Source organism: Triturus cristatus, chromosome 12 (genome assembly GCF_964204655.1).
Source record: "Triturus cristatus chromosome 12, aTriCri1.1, whole genome shotgun sequence".
NCBI lineage: Eukaryota > Metazoa > Chordata > Amphibia > Caudata > Salamandridae > Triturus > Triturus cristatus.
Window position 1 is genome coordinate 200,146,074 of NC_140595.1, and position 16,944 is coordinate 200,163,017.

General features: G+C 47.8%; 1 protein-coding gene across 5 annotated transcripts in view; it reads right to left on the bottom strand.

Annotated features, from left to right (window-relative positions):
- Nucleotides 1-4,280: 4,280 nt before the first annotated feature.
- The window catches only part of FCSK (fucose kinase), an 808,393-nt gene continuing 795,729 nt past the window's right edge, over nt 4,281-16,944 (bottom strand). For 3 of the 5 annotated variants that reach the window (XM_085639472.1, XM_085639470.1, XM_085639473.1), the window contains 2 exons: nt 15,431-15,500; nt 4,281-4,790 (listed from right to left, as the gene is read on the bottom strand). In XM_085639472.1, the coding sequence (XP_085495598.1) occupies nt 4,717-4,790; nt 15,431-15,500 (144 nt within the window). In that variant the 3' untranslated portion in view covers nt 4,281-4,716. Of the gene's footprint in view, nt 4,791-14,977; nt 15,501-16,944 lie in introns of those variants that run through there. The other 2 variants (XM_085639471.1, XM_085639474.1) reach the window with 1 other exon arrangement.

The following is a 16,944-nucleotide window of genomic DNA, read 5'->3' on the forward strand; positions in this document are numbered from 1 at the left end:
CTGGTGGTGTTGGTTGTCTCGGCGCAGGGGCCTACGCCGGGGAAGGTCACAGGGTTATGACTGGCACTGGTCCGGATCTGCAACCGGATCCATTGGGGGTAATTGGTGCTGGGGCTGGTGCCGCTGAACCCGATGGAGCCCCACCTGAGCCTCCGGGCCAGACGTCATAGAAATCTTTAAGCTGGGCGAGGATCGCTCTGGCCCCAGGAAATGCAGGGATGCACAGAGCCGACCCAGGTGCAGGTTCCGCAGAATGAGGCCTAGAGCGTCGAGGTTCTTCCGTCACGTCGGCAGATGGACGGGGAGAAGAAGCATACTTTGACTTCTTGTGTTTCTTATGTCTCTTACCTGACTGACTCGATGACTTTGAGCTGGGGGTGACGAGGACTTAGGACTCCCGGCGCCCGGAACTTCCTCTTGACAGACAGGGAACGAGACCTCCGGGGCCAGCAACTTGGAGTTGAATGCCAGGCCGCAAGCAGCTTTAGGGACCACTTCCTCAAAGCCTTTAGAGCCATGTCCCGGTAGTTGGAGCACGACGTCCAGTCTTGGTCGTGCTCCAGACACCAGAGACAAATTAAGTGTGGATCAGTTACTGACATGTTGCGGTGGTAGGTGCCGCATGCTTTGAATCCAAAAGTCTTCTTCAACATCAAGGGAAAACCTACACACCAAAAATCATCTACAAAACTTTAGGAAGGTGGAATCTGACTATATGGTTGCCCCTAACATTTTGCCTGGTATTTGAATGGTTTTTGACTAGTCTGGCTGGGATCCTGCTATCCAGGACCCCAGCCTATCTGCTTCCTCCCTAAAACTGATGTGAGTACCCTAGGTACATTCCAATTGGATACTGAGGACACCCTGTCAGCCCCTTGTAGATGGTACCCAGGGCATGGGTTCCTCAGAGGCCTACCATGGCTGCAGCACTTATTGTGCCACCCTGGGACAGCCACCAGGCCACTACTGTAGTCTGGGTAAGGTGGTGCTTGCACCCCCTTACAGGGATACAGGTACCCTGTATCCCACCTATGTACAACACATGTATTCTCATTGGTCACCCCTCAAGCAGGCCTTGCTAATCCTACAAGGCAGGGTGCTGAGATATGTGTGAGGGGGGACCCCTACCTGAGTAGGGCCCCTCTGCAACCCTCGTAAAAATCATTGCTGGGTTGTTTGTAGTGTAGCCATACCATATACTCCTAACCGCATTATAAGTATATCGCGATAGCGTGATAACTTGAGAATGGCTACACAGAGCCATATCGTGTTTGGTGTCAAACATGTAGGAATCATACCCCCAGTCCAGCCATGGGCATGAGGGCATGATTACCCCCTGCTAGAGGGGCGCTATGGGAAAAGCGGCAGAATTTAGACACCAATTTAAAAGTGCACACGTATCACAAAATGGATGCTACTCGCCACCCACACGACTCTGGCTGCCTGTTGCTGGGCAAATCCCCAGCCTCGGCAGCTGGACAATAAGGATCCTGTTGCAGGGAGGTGCCAGCACCTTCCCAGACAGGCTATGTGGATTGGAACTGGGTGGGTGCACCATAGGATGCCTTTCAGAGTTGCACGTAGGCTGCTACAGCGCCTATATTCTGCATACACCGCCTGGAACCGGTTCAGGGGCATCCTGCCCCTCGCCCAGGCAGGAAACACACAAAGGGAAGAGGGTGTAGCCACCCTTCCCCGCCTCAACTCCCATTGGTGGACACTGATCTGGACACTCCCCTCATCTTGTGGATAAAGGTGAGTAACGTGTCCCCAGAGAATCAGATTAATCTTGGACTTCACAGACTTGACCTTCGATGAGCTGCTGTCCAGCTGACTGAAGAAATCTCCCTTGGGGTAAAGGAGTTACCCCCCTGCTTGGCAGGCACCTGAAACACTGCAAGTGACCCGGTTGGAACTTCACTGCTCCTTCGGACATCGACGACTCCTCTCAACCTTGAGGTGGGTTTCCTAGAATCCCAGAGGCCAGTGAGCGTGCCCAGCAAGTCTGAGCACCGTGGACCACGTGGGTGCCGAGATCCCCAATACTCCAGGACACCAGCCACCTCTTGCGTAGCACACGACCCTGACCAGTGGTGAAGTTGTGCTTTGGCCCAATATTGAGCCAACCTCTCAGCAGCAACTGTGCCAAAGATCAGCGCCCTAGCTCACTTCGGTGGCCCGTGGGCACCCTTTTACGCACTCCAAATTGCTGCCTTCCGCGGTCCCTTGTCTCTCGACTTGTGGGCACTAGCGGAGGACAATCCTTACTTTCAAGAGTTCCCCTGGTTGCTCCAGGCCTGCTCTACAGTCTCCTTGAAGGAGACCTCTCTCAGACCTCGTGGGTCTGCACCAGTAGCTGATTTGTTCATCTTGCATGGGTTGCGGTTGCCAAGGTTTAGTGGATCCAATCCGGACACTAACACCGCAGCGACCCTTATCCTTCGTGGGACAGTCGCCCTCCAGAAGCTGGCCTTCCTTGAAGCCTCCCGGAGCCCGTGGCTGCAGATCCAAGCTACACCTTTTCCACTTGAAGCACCCGACATTGAAGGGCTCTGTTGCTTGAGCTCCCTGGTCACTGTGCCGTGACCCAGACTCTGTCCCCTCTGCTTTCAGGTTCTTCTCTACAAGATCTACAACTTCATTCTTCACGGCATCATCAACGCTTTTTGCTAGCAGCAGTTTTGTACATTTTCCCATTGAAAATCAGCCCTGCGACCCGACATCGAAAACGACCTATGCACCCGGCTTCCCTGGGGCAGGTAACAGTGGTACCTCGGTACTCCCGTGGTAGTGGGCTCCTCCAAAGCTCAACTCTAAGTTTTTAACTTTGAACTCCTGCTAGAAGTGTCTTTAATCTGTGTAAATCAAACCGCGACATTCTCCATAGGCTTTAATAGAGATCCCGATAGCAGCTTTTTCCACTGCACGCGCCTCCCGTGGGTCCTTTTCCTCATCACCTGGGGTGGATTCTCAAGGGGACAGCGATCCTAAATGCCCTAGGCATTGTCTGTAGAATTGTCGTGGTTCTTATACCACTTTTTTATTATATGGTTTGGTCCCCCCCTGGGGCCCTGTGATTCCAGTGCTATTTATTGTATCTATAAATGCTTGTTTGAATTGTAACTTTACCTCTAGCCTCATAAAGAGACTTGTGGGATTCTGTTTAGAATAAATACATATATTTTATATATATACCTGTGTGGACTACTCTTTCATTTGGTCATTCAAGAGGTTATCTATGGTAAAACAATAAGCTTAACACTCCTTCAAGACTTATCCTGAAGGCTGCTCTCAACAGCTACCACTAGGATAGCTTTCTTTAAAGGTTGTCTTTTAAACCTATCACCTTAAGAGTCGAATTGGACTGGTGCAAGGTGGTCACGATAACTAGTGACCAGCATATGCCAGGCCAACTTCTCAGAATTTTCTTTTTTTTAAAAGCCTGTCAACAACAGACAGAGGGTGGCTCTGTTCAGGAATCTGCGCTAGCTGGCGCTGAAAGAAAAGAACTGACGTCAGCGTGCCAAGGTGGCGCCTATATAGCTGATGTCACTTCCAGCGTGGATGACGCTGTCATGCAGCGCTGACCGACAACACCTACCGGCGCGCAAGGGTATTGCTCAATCAAAAGTTCCCGGATCCAGCCTGACGCTTGATCTGATGTCTCTATCAGATCAAGAACATTGGATACGTACATTAAACAACTATGGAAATGGAGTAAAGGCTATAGAAATAGTATTCACCAGTTCTGGCCATACAAATATAATTAGAGAAACTATATAAGTAACTTATACCCATGACGACAGAAGGATTTCATTTGTATTACTGACCAGGCAGCTCCCATTATTAAAAGTAGTACTCTGAACCACATAACTTCAACTTCTGTGGAAAAGCCAATCAGTCGAAGGTCATAAAAGTAATAGAATTGGTAAGCTATGCTCTAATGTTTATATAACTTTTCATTTAGGCCTTAAAACCCAGTACAATAGCAAAACACAGAAGCCTTTATAGCCTTTATATATGTATTGACTTTTCTACGGTCTCTTCCCTAGGGAAAGTGCAACCTTTTCAATTCCTGTTAATTAACAAAACCCATCTGTGGAATATTTGGATAAAAGTGACCTAACTTTCGGAATTAGTTATTTAGGACTATGGAGATTTCATGGGACTCGCCGGTGCTGGATGGAAGACCCTTTCAGCTGCAGTCCTCTCCTACTGATAATGCGCGTTCTTCAGAAAGCGTACACAGCTGGGTTACAAAGTAAATGCAAATCTGGATCTTTCGTTGAGATATAGATTTATTTGGCCAAAATGGGCAATTGCAAAAATAAATGCTTCATTACATTTTTCTTAACTAAGCTCTAAGCGTTCTTAAAGCGTCCCCCAATTTGACAGTCATCTGCATTCTCCAGTGTCCACAGAGAACAGTCAGTCCTTCTCCTTTGGTGAAGAAAATCAGAGCTGCTGTCCCAGAATGCACCTGTGTGATTACCTAATGCTAACACTGCCAAGCCTAGCCCTCATCCCTAGACAACAATCACCAACTCTACTCTCAGCAGGGACTTTTGGTTCCTCAAAGTGTAAAGAAGAGTTAACTTCGTAGGTGTCTTGGAGGTGGCTCTGGTTTCCATCTTGATGTTCGTTGCATAGATGTCTGACACTCTACTCACTCACGGAGTGTTCGCTTTCTGTTTTCTCCAAGCTTCGCCTCAGTCCTCACCTGGCTCCAACCGAAGAGACAGACCCACTGTGTCCACCTCGACAGGATGCAGACTGAACTTTCCAAGACCCTGTAACAGACAAGACAAATGTGATGCCTACAAGACTTCACTGTCATCACATCATCCTTTCACAAGAGCATCAGTCATGGTGAGTCCATGGTAGTCAGCAGGCAGTGGGATCCCAGTTTGGAGCAGACAGGGCATCTGGACTAGCAGTGACCCCATTCTACAGCATTATGTTAAAGTAACTCTTGCCTCTGAGCATGTGCTCACCCATTGCCATGCCATGGATCAAGCAGCACTTCTCTCTGGGCGCCATGTTTAGTAAGGGTTTGTGCTGGGGCAAAGTCAAGCAAAGCGGCACAGACTCTTGCAAGAGTATTTACTTTCCAGCCAAAAAAGTAGATTGCGCTGGAAAGGTGTCCTGTTCACTGTAAATAGCGTTTTGTCTGCTTTGTGTTAAGAGGGCATTACTAGGGTGCAGCTTATGGGGATCTATGCAAGCACCATACATAGTGTTTGACACAAAGCCCAATCTACTAAGATAGCTAGACCAGGCTTTGCATCAAAATATAATGCCTCCTTGAAGCAGGTGCTAACAAGATAAATGCTTTAATTTCTCCAAAGATCCCACACACTGCGTATGTTCTGTACTGTATAGCATACACCAAAATACATCAAAGAACGCCTGGTGAAATACGTCCCTGGCCGCACCCTAAGGTCTCCCATGGAGGGCCTACTAACATGTCCACGGTTCAATTACACCACTAAAGGTGGGCGAGCCTTTTCGGTCCTCATCCCGCAACTCTGGAATAGGTTGCCAGGCCATCTCCGTTCCGAAAGAGCCCTTCTCCCATTCAGGAAGAAACTGAAGACGTTACTCTTCACAGAGCCGGTTACCACTTAGAGACTACACTCACTTCTGGGACTATAGCTGTTCTTCTTGCAGCGCTTAGAGACCTGCCAGTATTAAGCGCTCTATAAATCGAAATTAACAATAACATACAATACATGGAAATTTTAAGCATTTGTCTAGGCATATGATTTTGTATTTCATTGCTATGCTTCTAGTACAAATCTTATGCTAGAAGGCATGCTCACATGACTGCACCATTGTGCAAATATTGTGTGTGAAGCTCTGCAGCCTTTACAGTGCGCCAGTGCAGGAGTAGTGAGCATCATCCGCTCATTAATAAATAGGGCTTTGAACACCTTTCTCCTCATTGCGTAGTTTAGCAACTTTGGTGGCTGCACTGAATTGTGGTAAAAAATAATAAATGTGCCCCTGAAACCATCTCAGTGCCTCAGAATGGTGTCAGTAGTGCTATTTTCCCGCTGACACTGTTGGCCTAATCCAAGCTTTGTATTTGTGGACACTGTTCTCTTGGAGTACTAGCTCAGTGCCCTAATGCTGGTATTGGCCTACACTCTGGCCTCTGAGCAAGCACAATTAAGACACTATGCTGCACTCTTCTCAAAAGAATTAGTAATCCCAAGCGTTTCACCCAAGTACTAATCCATTGCCCAGCAAAGTATGAAAGAAAACATTTCATTCGGCTCTTACCTGTCCATAGCCACAGCACGGTGTTGGTAGCAGCCTCCTTCTAACTCACACTCACTCAATATGGCAGCAAGCTGTTATGGGCCACAAGTGCAGACTTAATGCCCTGGCAGCTTAGGAAGCCCGTTAAAGGGCGACACAGGGGGCCTGTTTCACAAACTGAACTCTGTCGTGCGTTTGGTAGTACTACAAAATATAATTCACAAACTACGTGCAGAGTTGTACAATTCCGCACTCCTTATACTTATGTGTGTGGAGTTCTCCGCCCCGACTGCAGAGTCTCCAGATGTGGAGCACTCAGCACATAAAGTATAGGGAGAGCGGAGAAGTAAAACTCTGCACGTAGTTTGTGAATACCTAAAAGTAGTAAAGTTACACAAAAGCTTAAGTTTACCTTTGTGAATCAGGCCCAATATGTCTCAAAGGGGATTTGTTTTGCAGTGCAGCACTGGATACAAATAACCGTTTTTTTCTCCCGAGTCACTCAATGCCCCTTCAAAATAATATTTTTTCAGTCAAACAAGATAAGAAAAGCACATGTTAAAAACAATTACAAACCGCTGGAATCACAGAAGTCAATTACTAAAATGTATGTCATTATTGCCCTTCCATGTCATCATAGATGGATCATACGGCATATTTTTTCCTTAAGCTCCTCGCCCGAGTAATTAATCTCAACACTGCATAACAGATTGTTGGGGACTTACAGCATTGTACAAACGATAAACCTCTTGATGTGTTTTAAAACATTTCCCTGCTAAAACTTGGCATAAAAATCGGATTCTAAAAGCAGAATATAAAGTGCAAAATATCATAAAGAGCTTAGTGGACTGTATGTACACACTATTGCATGGGCAACAGGGTAATATTGCAAACCACTTCCCAATAAGAGGGAGAGCCACCAAGAGGCGAATCATATTTACTTGAAGGCGAGGTAAATAAAATCAGTGTTCTGGTGCTTTTATCCATGATAGATAGGGCTCAATGGCTTCGCAGGTTGACAATAGGATATATGAATGGACAGTTACCATGTCTAGAACTTTCTCAAGTCTTATCTTTTCTATGTGGGCATGATATGTGCCCTTTCCAAAGCCTTTGTGCGTGAGCCAATCTCACTAGTATTCTCGAAGACACTAGATAATCCTAGGTCTTAAAGTGTTTTTTATATACTTAATCCATGGGACAGCTAGCATGTTAGTCTGTTTCAGGTAATCCTCCACTATTCCGAGAGTAAAACTTCTCTCCGGGGTGGACCAGATTTTAACCCACCGCAAGATGGGTGCCAAGCCCACTGTATCTTCTAGGAAATCTTGGCCCATTTCATTGTGAGTGATAAAATTTGATGTGGATCTGGGGAGTCCTAAAGGCCTAGTTAAAAACTTGTATTCTGCTGCCTGAAGGGTCTTTACTATTTTTATATTTTTTGGCCTCCGTTTATGTCTATTACCCGTAGTTTTGCTAAGCTTGGCAACCTAGTTGCCTCATTGGTATTGTGCCTCTGGAACTGAGGGTGTTTGTTGTTCAATGTTTGCTTGAAATCAATAAACAGATTTAAACCATTAAATAGCAAAATATTACTTAAAAATCACAACAGTAACTAAAACGAATTTACTCACTTGTTTCCAAGAACGGTCCCAGGACTGAATCTAGGATCCAGTCCTGGAGTTAGAAAAGTAATCCTGAAAGTAATCATTTGCATATAACTTAAAATTCCCATTGAGCTCAATGTACTATTGTGTTTGAAATTGTGTAGCCTATTGCAACAAACTGTAACTATTACCTGCAAAATTCAATTGCCTATTGCAAAGTATTTAACTAAAGCTTCTCATTCTGAGAAAGTATATTTTGATACCTATTGTTGGTTCTAAAATAAAACAACCATATATTTGTATACAAACCATTGGCCTAGAGTTCAATTCTTGAGTGTGTGAGACCATTTGCTGATTGAGTGTGTACAACAAATGCTTTACACTGTCCTCTGATACTGCCTTACTGCTCGACCAAGCTACCACTTTAGAGAGTCAGGTTATATCTAACTTTAGCCTCTGCCAAACCTCTGGGTATTGTGGACTCTGTTTACACTGTACCTATTTGGGAACAGTATATACAGAGCCACTTTCTCACACGTATCTGTCACTATTGTGATCTGATTGGTGAAGGTACATGGGTCTGCTTCTGACCCATTCGTGGTTGGTCAGCCACCACTGCAGGTCCTGTGCAGTTCCTTCCAAGATCTGAACCATGTCGGAGAGATTCCCCTGATGCTGCACCCATTGGAACTGCAGAGCCTGCATATGCCATCTGGCATGTGTCACTAGCAGGATGCAGGAGGCCATGAGGCCCAGCAGCCTCATAGTCAGTCGCACCGAAATCCAGGATAGAGGCTGAAACATTGGTATTATAGCCTGAATATCACGGACTCGCTACTCAGGTGGATAGGCCCGAAGCTGTAGTGTCCAGAACAGCTACGAAGATAGGGAGCGTCTGAGAGGGAGTCAGGTGTGACTTCGGCACAGTGATAGGGAACCCCAGGAAAAGCAGGAGATTCGCTGTAGTCTGGAGGTGGGAGACAGCCTGGGGTAAGCTCACCTTCAACAGCCAGTTGTCGAGATACGGGGAAGACTGGCACCCCTGATCTGTGCTGATGAGCTGCGACCACCACCCTCACCTTGGTTAACAACCGAGGGACACTGGGAAGGCCAAAGGGGAGCACTGTGAACTGAAAGTGCTTGTGGTGTACCGTGAACCGCAGGTAACGCCGATGAGCAGGCAGGACGAGAATGTGTAAATAGGCGTCCTGCAAGTCCAACACTAGCATCCAGTCTCCTGGGTCTAGGGCAGGCAATACCTGAGCCAGAGAGAGCATCTTGAGCTGTTTGAGAAAGTAGTTGAGGGCTCATAGATCTTAGATAGGACAAATGCCCTTGTCCTTTTTCGGGACCAGAAAGTAGTGAAAATAGCAACCACAATCTACTTCTGCTTCCGAATCCTCTCTATGGCTCCCTTGGCCAAGAGAGCCCTGAATTCCTCCTGAAGCAAGGTCAGGTGTTCCTCCGTCAGCTGGTCTGAGGCATGGAGGGAGGGGTAGTCTCAAAAGGTAGAGAGTAGCCCTTCCAAACTATCTGATGAACCCACTTGTCCGATGTGATGTTTTGTCAGTTGTGGAGGTGATGGCTGATCCTGCCACCAAGCAGCCGCTCATGATCCTCAAGGGCAGGACTAGGACGATTTAGAGGCTGCAAGGGGAAGGAGTGGAATAATTGGATCTCTGGTCGCCTTATCCACGGGGTCGAAAGGAGCTGCGCCCACAGCCACGCAGAAGTTGCTGTACTGGTCTGGTCTTGTGGCTGGGTTATGACTGGCGTGGCTGAAAGGCTCTTCTGTGGCCTCAAATGTTACAAAAGCAGCAGGGGGACAGGTGGTCACCGAGAGGCCCAAGGACTTGGCCGTAGCCCGCGAGTCCATAAATCGCTCCAGGAGCAAGTCTGCCTGGTCTCCGAAGAGATGGGTGTCATCAAAGGGCATGTCCATAAGGGAAGCCTAGACATCCCTAGAAAAGCCAAAAGTCCTCAGCCAGGCGTGGCTTTGATTAGCCACCGTTTATGACATTGCTTTGCCCAGCAAGTCAGTGGTGTCAAGCCCACAACGAATGGAGAAAATGCCCGCATCTCGCCCATCCGATACCACTTGGGAGAGTAAAACCCAGGTCTCCTCCGGAACCTGTGGAAGCACCTGCGCAACTGTTTCCCACAAAGAGTGGGCATAATGGCCCAATAGGTATACAGTGTTCACTGACCGCAATTGAAGGGGGGTGGAAGAAAAAATCTTCTTGCCCTAACTCGGAACACACCTTGTGAGGTAAAGTTTGGACCACCAAGCTCTCAGGGGTAGGGTGATTGGTGAGAAATTTCGGGTCGCCCGGTGCAAGCGATGGCTGCGGGCAATGATCCTATTCACAGGAGTGCTGGGTTTGGACCAGGTGCCCAGAAGGACATCAGTTAATACCTCATTGAAAGGCAGAAATGGTTCAGAGGAGAAGACACCCGGCTGTTCGTCTTGATGTCCACCGAAGGGAGCTGAAGGTCCAGGACCTCAGCTCTCCTGCTCACCACCATAGAATATGAATCTTCCTCTTCTGTATCCACGGTAGGGGAGAATGCAGGCTAGAATCCGTGGAGGTAACCAGTCCACTTGCCTCACCCAGTTCCTCATACCAGTCCATTACGTGCTCATATTGGTCTTGTAAAGGGTCCAGCAACCCCTCTCAATCCTCCTCCATTCATAGCCCCTCAAAATAAGGCTGAGGAACCAACCTAGGACCCCAGGGTGCAGTCGGCGCCAGAGTGTGTCAAAAGAAGCTGATTCCGCTCCGATTCATTGGGGATAAGGATGGGACTGGCGCCACCCGAGGGGCGCTGGTGGTGTTGGTTGTCTCGGCGCAGGGGCCTACGCCGGGGAAGGTCACAGGGTTATGACTGGCACTGGTCCGGATCTGCAACCGGATCCATTGGGGGTAATTGGTGCTGGGGCTGGTGCCGCTGAACCCGATGGAGCCCCACCTGAGCCTCCGGGCCAGACGTCATAGAAATCTTTAAGCTGGGCGAGGATCGCTCTGGCCCCAGGAAATGCAGGGATGCACAGAGCCGACCCAGGTGCAGGTTCCGCAGAATGAGGCCTAGAGCGTCGAGGTTCTTCCGTCACGTCGGCAGATGGACGGGGAGAAGAAGCATACTTTGACTTCTTGTGTTTCTTATGTCTCTTACCTGACTGACTCGATGACTTTGAGCTGGGGGTGACGAGGACTTAGGACTCCCGGCGCCCGGAACTTCCTCTTGACAGACAGGGAACGAGACCTCCGGGGCCAGCAACTTGGAGTTGAATGCCAGGCCGCAAGCAGCTTTAGGGACCACTTCCTCAAAGCCTTTAGAGCCATGTCCCGGTAGTTGGAGCACGACGTCCAGTCTTGGTCGTGCTCCAGACACCAGAGACAAATTAAGTGTGGATCAGTTACTGACATGTTGCGGTGGTAGGTGCCGCATGCTTTGAATCCAAAAGTCTTCTTCAACATCAAGGGAAAACCTACACACCAAAAATCATCTACAAAACTTTAGGAAGGTGGAATCTGACTATATGGTTGCCCCTAACATTTTGCCTGGTATTTGAATGGTTTTTGACTAGTCTGGCTGGGATCCTGCTATCCAGGACCCCAGCCTATCTGCTTCCTCCCTAAAACTGATGTGAGTACCCTAGGTACATTCCAATTGGATACTGAGGACACCCTGTCAGCCCCTTGTAGATGGTACCCAGGGCATGGGTTCCTCAGAGGCCTACCATGGCTGCAGCACTTATTGTGCCACCCTGGGACAGCCACCAGACCACTACTGTAGTCTGGGTAAGGTGGTGCTTGCACCCCCTTACAGGGATACAGGTACCCTGTATCCCACCTATGTACAACACATGTATTCTCATTGGTCACCCCTCAAGCAGGCCTTGCTAATCCTACAAGGCAGGGTGCTGAGATATGTGTGAGGGGGGACCCCTACCTGAGTAGGGCCCCTCTGCAACCCTCGTAAAAATCATTGCTGGGTTGTTTGTAGTGTAGCCATACCATATACTCTTAACCGCATTATAAGTATATCGCGATAGCGTGATAACTTGAGAATGGCTACACAGAGCCATATCGTGTTTGGTGTCAAACATGTAGGAATCATACCCCCAGTCCAGCCATGGGCATGAGGGCATGATTACCCCCTGCTAGAGGGGCGCTATGGGAAAAGCGGCAGAATTTAGACACCAATTTAAAAGTGCACACGTATCACAAAATGGATGCTACTCGCCACCCACACGACTCTGGCTGCCTGTTGCTGGGCAAATCCCCAGCCTCGGCAGCTGGACAATAAGGATCCTGTTGCAGGGAGGTGCCAGCACCTTCCCAGAGAGGCTATGTGGATTGGAACTGGGTGGGTGCACCATAGGATGCCTTTCAGAGTTGCACGTAGGCTGCTACAGCGCCTATATTCTGCATACACCGCCTGGAACCGGTTCAGGGGCATCCTGCCCCTCGCCCAGGCAGGAAACACACAAAGGGAAGAGGGTGTAGCCACCCTTCCCCGCCTCAACTCCCATTGGTGGACACTGATCTGGACACTCCCCTCATCTTGTGGATAAAGGTGAGTAACGTGTCCCCAGAGAATCAGATTAATCTTGGACTTCACAGACTTGACCTTCGATGAGCTGCTGTCCAGCTGACTGAAGAAATCTCCCTTGGGGTAAAGGAGTTACCCCCCTGCTTGGCAGGCACCTGAAACACTGCAAGTGACCCGGTTGGAACTTCACTGCTCCTTCGGACATCGACGACTCCTCTCAACCTTGAGGTGGGTTTCCTAGCATCCCAGAGGCCAGTGAGCGTGCCCAGCAAGTCTGAGCACCGTGGACCACGTGGGTGCCGAGATCCCCAATACTCCAGGACACCAGCCACCTCTTGCGTAGCACACGACCCTGACCAGTGGGGAAGTTGTGCTTTGGCCCAATATTGAGCCAACCTCTCAGCAGCAACTGTGCCAAAGATCAGCGCCCTAGCTCACTTCGGTGGCCCGTGGGCACCCTTTTACGCACTCCAAATTGCTGCCTTCCGCGGTCCCTTGTCTCTCGACTTGTGGGCACTAGCGGAGGACAATCCTTACTTTCAAGAGTTCCCCTGGTTGCTCCAGGCCTGCTCTACAGTCTCCTCGAAGGAGACCTCTCTCAGACCTCGTGGGTCTGCACGAGTAGCTGATTTGTTCATCTTGCATGGGTTGCGGTTGCCAAGGTTTAGTGGATCCAATCCGGACACTAACACCGCAGCGACCCTTATCCTTCGTGGGACAGTCGCCCTCCAGAAGCTGGCCTTCCTTGAAGCCTCCCGGAGCCCGTGGCTGCAGATCCAAGCTACACCTTTTCCACTTGAAGCACCCGACATTGAAGGGCTCTGTTGCTTGAGCTCCCTGGTCACTGTGCCGTGACCCAGACTCTGTCCCCTCTGCTTTCAGGTTCTTCTCTACAAGATCTACAACTTCATTCTTCACGGCATCATCAACGCTTTTTGCTAGCAGCAGTTTTGTACATTTTCCCATTGAAAATCAGCCCTGCGACCCGACATCGAAAACGACCTATGCACCCGGCTTCCCTGGGGCAGGTAACAGTGGTACCTCGGTACTCCCGTGGTAGTGGGCTCCTCCAAAGCTCAACTCTAAGTTTTTAACTTTGAACTCCTGCTAGAAGTGTCTTTAATCTGTGTAAATCAAACCGCGACATTCTCCATAGGCTTTAATAGAGATCCCGATAGCAGCTTTTTCCACTGCACGCGCCTCCCGTGGGTCCCCTTCCTCATCACCTGGGGTGGATTCTCAAGGGGCCAGCGATCCTAAATGCCCTAGGCATTGTCTGTAGAATTGTCGTGGTTCTTATACCACTTTTTTATTATATGGTTTGGTCCCCCCCTGGGGCCCTGTGATTCCAGTGCTATTTATTGTATCTATAAATGCTTGTTTGAATTGTAACTTTACCTCTAGCCTCATAAAGAGACTTGTGGGATTCTGTTTAGAATAAATACATATATTTTATATATATACCTGTGTGGACTACTCTTTCATTTGGTCATTCAAGAGGTTATCTATGGTAAAACAATAAGCTTAACACTCCTTCAAGACTTAGCCTGAAGGCTGCTCTCCACAGCTACCACTAGGATAGCTTTCTTTAAAGGTTGTCTTTTAAACCTATCACCTTAAGAGTCGAATTGGACTGGTACAAGGTGGTCACGATAACTAGTGACCAGCATATGCCAGGCCAACTTCTCAGAATTTTCTTTTTTTTAAAAGCCTGTCAACAACAGACAGAGGGTGGCTCTGTTCAGGGATCTGCGCTAGCTGGCGCTGAAAGAAAAGAACTGACGTCAGCGTGCCAAGGTGGCGCCTATATAGCTGATGTCACTTCCAGCGTGGATGACGCTGTCATGCAGCGCTGACCGACAACACCTACCGGCGCGCAAGGGTATTGCTCAATCAAAAGTTCCCGGATCCAGCCTGACGCTTGATCTGATGTCTCTATCAGATCAAGAACATTGGATACGTACATTAAACAACTATTGAAATGGTGTAAAGGCTATAGAAATAGTATTCACCATTTCTGGCCATACAAATATAATTAGAGAAACTATATAAGTAACTTATACGCATGACCAAAGAAGGATTTCATTTGTATTACTGACCAGGCAGCTCCCATTATTAAAAGTAGTACTCTGAACCACATAACTTCAACTTCTGTGGAAAAGCCAATCAGTCGAAAGTCATAAATGTAATGGAATTGGTAAGCTATGCTCTAATGTTTATATAACTTTTCATTTAGGCCTTAAAACCCAGTACAATAGCAAAACACAGAAGCCTTTATAGCCTTTATATATGTATTGACTTTTCTACGGTCTCTTCCCTAGGGAAAGTGCAACCTTTTCAATTCCTGTTAATTAACAAAACCCATCTGTGGAATATTTGGATAAAAGTGACCTAACTTTCGGAATTAGTTATTTGGGACTATGGAGATTTCATGGGACTCGCCGGTGCTGGATGGAAGACCCTTTCAGCTGCAGTCCTCTCCTACTGATAATGCGCGTTCTTCAGAAAGCGTACACAGCTGGGTTACAAAGTAAATGCACATCTGGATCTTTCGTTGAGATATAGATTTATTTGGCCTAAATGGGCAATTGCAAAAATAAATGCTTCATTACATTTTTCTTAACTAAGCTCTAAGCGTTCTTAAAGCGTCCCCCAATTTGACAGTCATCTGCATTCTCCAGTGTCCACAGAGAACAGTCAGTCCTTCTCCTTTGGTGAAGAAAATCAGAGCTGCTGTCCCAGAATGCACCTGTGTGATTAACTAATGCTAACACTGCCAAGCCTAGCCCTCATCCCTAGACAACAATCACCAACTCTACTCTCAGCAGGGACTTTTGGTTCCTCAAAGTGTAAAGAAGAGTTAACATAGTAGGTGTCTTGGAGGTGGCTTTGGTTTCCATCTTGATGTTCGTTGCATAGATGTCTGACACTCTACTCACTCATGGAGTGTTCGCTTTCTGTTTTCTCCAAGCTTTGTGTTTCAGAATCGCCTCAGTCCTCACCTGGCTCCAACCGAAGAGACAGACCCACTGTGTCCACCTCGACAGGATGCAGACTGAACTTTCCAAGACCCTGCAAGAGACAAGACAAATGTGATGCCTACAAGACTTCACTGTCATCACATCATCCTTTCACAAGAGCAACAGTCATGGTGAGTCCATGGTAGTCAGCAGGCAGTGGGATCCCAGTTTGGAGCAGACCGGGCATCTGGACTAGCAGTGACCCCATTCTACAGCATTATGTTAAAGTAACTCTCGCCTCCGGGCATGTGCTCACCCATTGCCATGCCATGGATCAAGCAGCACTTCTCTCTGGGCGCCATGTTTAGTAAGGGTTTGTGCTGGGGCAAAGTCAAGCAAAGCGGCACAGACTCTTGCAAGAGTATTTACTTTCCAGCCAAAAAAGTAGATTGCGCTGGAAAGGTGTCCTGTTCACTGTAAATAGCGTTTTGTCTGCTTTGTGTTAAGAGGGCATTACTAGGGTGCAGCTTATGGGGATCTATGCAAGCACCATACATAGTGTTTGACACAAAGCCCAATCTACTAAGATAGCTAGACCAGGCTTTGCATCAAAATATAATGCCTCCTTGAAGCAGGTGCTAACAAGATAAACGCTTTAATTTCTCCAAAGATCCCACACACTGCGTATGTTCTGTACTGTATAGCATACACCAAAATACATCAAAGAACGCCTGGTGAAATACGTCCCTGGCCGCACCCTAATGTCCACGGTTCAATTACACCACTAAAGGTGGGCGAGCCTTTTCGGTCCTCATCCCGCAACTCTGGAATAGGTTGCCAGGCCATCTCCGTTCCGAAAGAGCCCTTCTCCCATTCAGGAAGAAACTGAAGACGTTACTCTTCACAGAGCCGGTTACCACTTAGAGACTACACTCACTTCTGGGACTATAGCTATTCTTCTTGCAGCGCTTAGAGACCTGCCAGTATTAAGCGCTCTATAAATCACAATTAACAATAACATACAATACATGGAAATTTTAAGCATTTGTCTAGGCATATGATTTTGTATTTCAATGCTATGCTTCCAGTACAAATCTTATGCTAGAAAGCATGCTCACATGACTGCACCATTGTGCAAATATTGTGTGTGAAGCTCTGCAGCCTTTACAGTGCGCCAGTGCAGGAGTAGTGAGCATCATGCACTCATTAATATATAGGGCTTTGAACACCTTTCTCCTCATTGCGTAGTTTAGCAACTTTGGTGGCTGCACTGAATTGTGGTAAAAAATAATAAATGTGCCCCTGAAACCATCTCAGTGCCTCAGAATGGTGTCAGTAGTGCTATTTTCCCGCTGACACTGTTGGCCTAATCCAAGCTTTGTGTTTGTGGACACTGTTCTCTTGGAGTACTAGCTCAGTGCCCTAATGCTGGTATTGGCCTGCACTCTGGCCTCTGAGCAAGTACAATTATGATACTATGCTGCACTCTTCTCTAACGTTTTAGTAATCCCAAGTGTTTCACCTGAGTACTAATCCAATGCCCAACAAAGTATGAA